This window comes from Rhagoletis zephyria, unplaced genomic scaffold (assembly GCF_001687245.7).
Source record: "Rhagoletis zephyria isolate East Lansing unplaced genomic scaffold, Rhagoletis_zephyria_1.1 Rzeph_scaffold_01601, whole genome shotgun sequence".
Classification (NCBI taxonomy): domain Eukaryota; kingdom Metazoa; phylum Arthropoda; class Insecta; order Diptera; family Tephritidae; genus Rhagoletis; species Rhagoletis zephyria.
In genome coordinates, this window is record NW_016158685.1 from 1 (window position 1) to 6,104 (window position 6,104).

The 6,104-nt window shown below is 33.5% G+C and overlaps 2 protein-coding genes across 5 annotated transcripts; one reads left to right on the forward strand and one right to left on the reverse strand.

Annotated features, from left to right (window-relative positions):
• Nucleotides 1-1,650: 1,650 nt before the first annotated feature.
• On the forward strand, nucleotides 1,651-3,303 carry LOC108364581 (uncharacterized). Its single transcript, XM_017618312.1, has 2 exons — nucleotides 1,651-2,702; nucleotides 2,974-3,303. Exons 1-2 carry the CDS (start codon nucleotides 1,688-1,690, stop codon nucleotides 3,021-3,023), a joined length of 1,065 nt encoding a protein of 354 aa, XP_017473801.1. The 5' UTR covers nucleotides 1,651-1,687; the 3' UTR covers nucleotides 3,024-3,303.
• Nucleotides 3,304-4,714: 1,411 nt separating this feature from the next.
• LOC108364582 (uncharacterized) lies at nucleotides 4,715-5,616 on the reverse strand. 4 transcript variants are annotated; one of them, XR_001847782.1, is made up of 3 exons: nucleotides 5,402-5,616; nucleotides 5,104-5,344; nucleotides 4,885-5,028 (listed from the first exon to the last, which is right to left on the reverse strand). XR_001847782.1 is itself a non-coding variant. In XM_017618314.1 (3 exons), exons 1-3 carry the CDS (start codon nucleotides 5,489-5,491, stop codon nucleotides 4,945-4,947), a joined length of 207 nt encoding a protein of 68 aa, XP_017473803.1. In that variant the 5' UTR covers nucleotides 5,492-5,522; the 3' UTR covers nucleotides 4,885-4,944. The 4 variants fall into 4 exon arrangements, 2 of the variants coding, with proteins under 2 accessions (XP_017473802.1, XP_017473803.1); XR_001847781.1 differs by having other exon boundaries at nucleotides 5,085-5,344; XM_017618314.1 differs by having other exon boundaries at nucleotides 5,312-5,344; nucleotides 5,402-5,522.
• Nucleotides 5,617-6,104: the final 488 nt, after the last annotated feature.

The following is a 6,104-nucleotide window of genomic DNA, read 5'->3' on the forward strand; positions in this document are numbered from 1 at the left end:
TAAATTATTACAGTAAATCACTTTTAGGAGGGAGTCTTTATTAGCGGCATACACGGTGCGTCTGAATCGTGAGTCGGGTTGGATGTGTTAAGTAAAAATAAATATGTGTTAGTTACACCGACATGACTCTGGTATGACTCTGAATGAACACGTACACAGTTGACTCGCGTTGTTGCCTATTAGACATAAAACATAAATTCATAGTAAAATTACACAGAATTCCAATTACGGAAGGGAAATACACCGAAGCACAGCTATTCTGACATTATTACACTCATATGTACCTATGTACCTGTATGCGAAATAATGGCAGTAAGACATTTTGACCAGTTTTGCCTATTATTTTCATTGATTATTTTTTAATTGATTTTAAATAAAAGTCTAATTCATAATTTAATAATCACAATAAATGTACACAAATCGGCATTTCAAACTTTGTACAAAATTATAAAAACTCAGCAGGTTTTCGCAACAAAATACTTTGAATTCAGAATTTTTAGGGAGATTCCAAGTTTTCGATGTTATGCATTTTTTCCATATAAAGTGTGTTCGAAATTTTTTTAAATCGATCAAAATGTATGACACCGTCAGAAAAAAATATCAAAAATCATCGGGATATTGCAGAGACTGGCACTTTCATTTAATAAACTATAAAACTCCTAACTTAGAATCTTTCCAAAAATTCTGAATTAAAAGCTTGTTGTGGCGAAAACTTACTTTTCGTACTGCATATTCACAACAGAATTCAGAGGTCTGCAAATAATTCTCACAGCCCTTATTTTAATTTGTAAGTGCTTTTAATTTTCACTTTTTGTAATTTTCTTAATCTATAATGTGGTAAGTAATTTTTTGTTATATATTGCATTTTATGCTAAACTTCTATATTTTATGATTGTGCCAAAACAGGATGAATTGTACCAAAAGTGCCTCTGAGAATGTAAGGGCGAAAAATGGCACTATTGTGCCTACTTTTCCATCACTGGGTTGAAGTGTATACATATATATATATATATGTACATATGTACGAACGAACATTTCCTTACGCTGCAAGATTCGTTTCGTTACTCACATAATAGTCTCGTTCATTGTGGAAGAATACAAGTGAGATATTTTAGGGTTGACAGATAGTTGACAGGGTGTTCAATATGGCGATGACAGTGTGAACAATATGGCAGCCAATATGGCATACAACACCGAATGGCCCGAAGTAGCAAAACTACGACCCGAATGAAACGGTTCGTGAAAATCCAGGGTTGCGAAGTGGTATTTTGTTGGAAAATATAAAAGCCAGGATTTTGTGCAGCGCCGAATTTTAACAAAAGAGGGTTTTGTGTTCTCAAAATGAACAGAAAATGGTTGCTGTGCTGTTTCGTTTTAAGCTTATTTTAATCTTAAGGTATCTCATTAAATATTAAAAGGGAAAATTAAAGCAAAAATTTAAAATATATGTACATATCTGAAAATTTTAAATAAAATATATATTTTCACGAGAGACAAATTAAATAAAATGGGGTAACTTTAGGGGAAACATACTTATCAGATTGGGTCAGATAGCGCTTTTACGTTATAAATAAAAATAATTCCATGTTTTATTGTCCGATCAGTTCGTAATTTATTAAATATTATGTTACCAGGCTAGTCTGATCTATGTTTTTAGTGCGAATAAATACGTGTGTGTGATGAAGATATGTTAGTGTCGTTTGATGTCGTGTCCTTGTTCACTAATATACCAACAATGTTAGCCTCAAAAATAGTCATGAACAAATGGGACCAAGTTAAACAAAAAACCAATATTCCGAAAAAGAAATTCCAAGAAATTTTAGAATTTTGCCTAAAAGACAACAACTATTTCATGTTCAACAAAAAACTATATTCACAAACGTTTGGAATGCCTATGGGCAATCCTATTTCCCCAACAATAGCGGACATAATTATGGACAACCTACTAGACAATACCATCTCGGAACTCAAGCAAAAATACAATATCGACATTAAATTTATAGCCAAATATGTGGATGACATCTTTGCTATAATTAAACGCAATGACGCGAATATCATTCTAGGAATTCTTAACAAGTATCACAATAAACTTCAATTTACGATGGAAATAGAGGAAAATTCAAAAATCCCTTTCCTTGACGTTTGTATACATAGAGAAAACCACAATCTTTTACTTGACTGGTATTCCAAACCAACTTCTTCTGGACGCCTGATTAATTATTACTCATCGCAACCAACAAAATATAAGATAAATACAGCAAAAAACCTCATCCATAAAATATTGACAATAAGCCACACACGATTCCACGAAGCTAACAAAGAGAAAATCAACAAAATCCTAATAAACAACAATTACCCTGTAAACTTAATACGGGAATTAATAAATCAAGAAGTTATGAAAACAAGCATCCATCCCAATAAAACACCGAACACAGACACAACAAAAACTACTAAGAAATTTTACAGTGTAACATACATTCCCAACTTAACTGGCAATTTTGGTCACAGCATAACGAAATCACAAAACACAGCACTTGCCTACAAATCTAATTACACTCTGTCGTCAATATACACAAAAACTAAGTGCTCAGTAGATATCCAACAACAAAACAATGTAGTGTATGAAATTAAATGTAAGGGAAATGAAATTGAGGAATGCGAAAAAGTGTATATTGGGACAACTAAGCGGCCTTTAGGTGTTAGACTAGGCGAACATGAAGCAGATATAAGAAAACAAAAAAGCAGTACAGCATTATCACAACACATCATAACAAGTGGACATACAGCTGATTTCGCAAACACAAAGATTATCGACAAAGAAAGAAGGGAGTCAACCCGATATACACTAGAAAGCCTTAGGATAATGCAAAGAAGGAAAAAGACAATGAACAGAAAAGAAGATACGGACAACATTGCGGCCGCTTACATTTCTTGTTTATGATTAGAAATAAAAATGTTTATTATTTTAGTATTGACAAAGCTACCACAAAAGATGGTACAGATGCGCTGTATTTAGGTGTTAATCAAAGTTCGTAAACATTGTGAGTTTTTTGTCCTCAAATTGTTGTTTATAATTTTTAATTCCATATATGTATATGTATGTTTGTATGCTATATTCATTAATTTTTAATTACAATGAGCCTTTGTATTTTTGGTTTGTGGCAGATTTAATAAAGCTGGATTGCCCCTGAAGATGCTAAAAATGTTTTAGCGAAACGTTGGGCCAGAAAGTGGAATAATGTAGTTTTATTCGCACTAAAAACATAGATCAGACTAGCCTGGTAACATAATATTTAAAAAATAATTCCTACTTAAATTTTATATAATTTTGGTGACGTATTTCTAAGCTGACCCTGAGATCTGTGAAGTAATACATATTTATGTGCATATATTGTGTTGATTATGCTCTAAATCGCTAAATAATTCTAATTCTGGCAGCAACCAGCACCATTGGAAAGTGAAGTGACAATAGGCTGGTTTTCTTTATACAGCCCGTTTTAAATTCGAATTATTGTTATAATAAATTACAATTATTGTTTGTTTCCGCTTCGGTCAACCGCGCAAATTATTTATTAAAAAAATTTCGTTTAAAACTAGCAGATTTTGTTTACTTTTGAATAAGACTTTATCGAGTGCGCTATAAAGACAGGGGGATCAATGCTGTAAAGAAATATATGTTGAGTCCAATCGGTTTTTTGCTAATCCGGTTTTTGTGTAGGTATAAACAAGGTATATTAAAAAAATACCTCTCCATGAAAAAATAGCGTTATTTTCGTATTTAAAATTAATCGGAATTTTATGGGGGGTTATAAAAACTCGTTTTAATCGAAACTTTGTTTTTTCGGCTATATTTGTTATTATTTATTGGCCCAGATGCAAATATTGAATGAACTAACATATTTTAAATATTTACGGAACTACCATTTGTATGCAACCCTGCCTATCCTGTATTCAAGTAGATGTAATTCGAAAAATTTAAACGGATTTCTTCAAATCAACCTGAGCTGCGAATTCATTTTAAAACATTAACCACTACATTATATTAGTATTAAATACTTTCAATTAAGAAACAATTCTTATTAGAAAATAAATATGAATCGTTTTATTTTAAATATTCCAATGTATATTTTTTGTTAATGCAGATAGTGCGGATTTAACGTATTTTATAACCGTTACATGGGGAAAATAAATTTAAGGCAGATTGTTAATAACAATTTTTACACAATTTACGATTGCAATCAATTTCTTTCAAAACTATAATCTAAATGATTGCAAGTTGTATTTTTTACGATCAAAACAGATTCCAAAATTAGGTATATTATGCAAATGCAATCCAATTTGATTTGAGTTATTCAGTTTTAGATACATTTATATTTCTGTGTTCGTATGGAATAGTAGGTTATGTCGGGAAGCTGGCTTTAGTATAATCCGGCATTCCCTTTATTATTTACAACAGAAGGAATTTTTTGATGACCCTTAACAAGAATATGGACGTGCTAGTATCGGAACTATTTCTTGCACGTTTATTTATCCAAAATTTCGTCAACGGCTCGGCGCCAGTGAGGGTATGCTGCGAATGCCGCATTATACTAAAACCAGCCTTTTGGCATAAGCTTCTATTCCATATGAGTGGGGCACGTGCGAAATGCGGATTTTCCCAGTTGCAATACTGCAGTAACTCGACACCTTCCTCACCAACCGCTCTGTCCTCTATGAGCTTCTTAATGTGCCTGCAAATAAAAGATGGAAATTTAAGAAAAAATACTATCACAGCGTTTCACTCTTGTAGTATATTGGCTATCAAGCACCAGAAAATTTCCATCACGCATTCCATATGCCACCGATTGTCGTGGATCAATTAAAATACTGTCATCACAGCTTTTTGGTACTCCAGCAACTGGTGTGTCTATGGCGGAGTTATGTGGAGCTGTTGCATGACTAAAATCAATTTGGGCTCTTTGAGAACTGGCTTGTTTGTTGCGAGCTATTGGCATCAAAAGTATGCAAATTAGATTTCCAAACGAGCAACTGTTGAATACAGGAAAAAATTTATATTATATGGTTCCGCTAAAGTGCACTACTACCGTGTATAAATTGGCCGACCGTCTAATAAATCAAGCAATCTTATTGTATCGTCATCGCCGCCAGTCACCAAGAAATTTCCACTTGGGTGAATGCAACATCATTCTCCGGCGACGAATGCACTGTATTAGCTCGCCTTCAGCTATGTCAAATATCTTAAAGCGGTTACAACTTAATGCTAAAGCCACCAGATTACCGTCTGGATGCCATGCCAGCTGTCGTCCCATACCTCTTCCCTAGGTGAACGTTCGCACACATTCGCCTGAAAATGTATCGCAAATTCTTAACTTGTCATCGCCGCACGATGAAATTAACTTACCATTAGGGCTGAATTTTTCTGCGCGCACCCATTTGTGTGTCCAGTGAAAGATGTGTAATTTGAATGAGTATTTTGATGGCTGTTCGCCATTTATCTAGTCTGCAAACGAATAAGCTGGCGAAGAAGCAAACAAATTCAAGCACATTGTTGCATTCTACCGTACTTTTTAAAAGCTTTAAAATCTTAAAACATATGTGAAAAACTTTTATAATCTGAATATTTCTAATGTCGCAATCAAAACCAAATTATATAAATAGCATTTTTAAAAAGCAATCATCTAATATTTTTCAAGTTTTTGGACATATATGTTACCATTTGAACAACAAATACTACCAAGTTTTAAGAGACTATTTAATGCAACTCAGGTCAAAAAAGCGCAGTTTAAAATAAGCAACTCTAAAAAACAGATGATCGCAGCTGTGGCCCAGGGTGACGTCTATTGCTAAGATATCTCACTTGTATTTGTACACAATGGTCTCGTTACTCGCATGCTCCGTATATGCACCATCAACGTGAACCAATACAACACAACATCCCTACAAGAATTGTGTGATGGAAACTAACACATTCTCATTTACCTTACTAACACATTTACAAACTTTGCGTTGGTTAAAAAGAGACAACTAAATAATGCCATAAGTCGGAGGAAGACGGAACACAAATGTTTACATCAGATTTTTCACACTGCCCTTTAGAATTTGAT

Coding starts and splice junctions, on each gene's coding strand:
- LOC108364581 (XM_017618312.1), top strand. CDS start 1,688: ATGTTAGTGTCGTTTGATGTCGTGTCCTTGTTCACTAATATACCAACA. Junction 2,703..2,973: donor TAAGCGGCCTTTAGGTGTTA/GACTAGGCGAAC, acceptor TATTTTAGTATT/GACAAAGCTACCACAAAAGA.
- LOC108364582 (XM_017618313.1), bottom strand. CDS start 5,340: ATGTGTGCGAACGTTCACCTAGGGAAGAG. Junction 5,029..5,311: donor AACGTTCACCTAGGGAAGAG/GTATGGGACGAC, acceptor TGTATTCAACAG/TTGCTCGTTTGGAAATCTAA.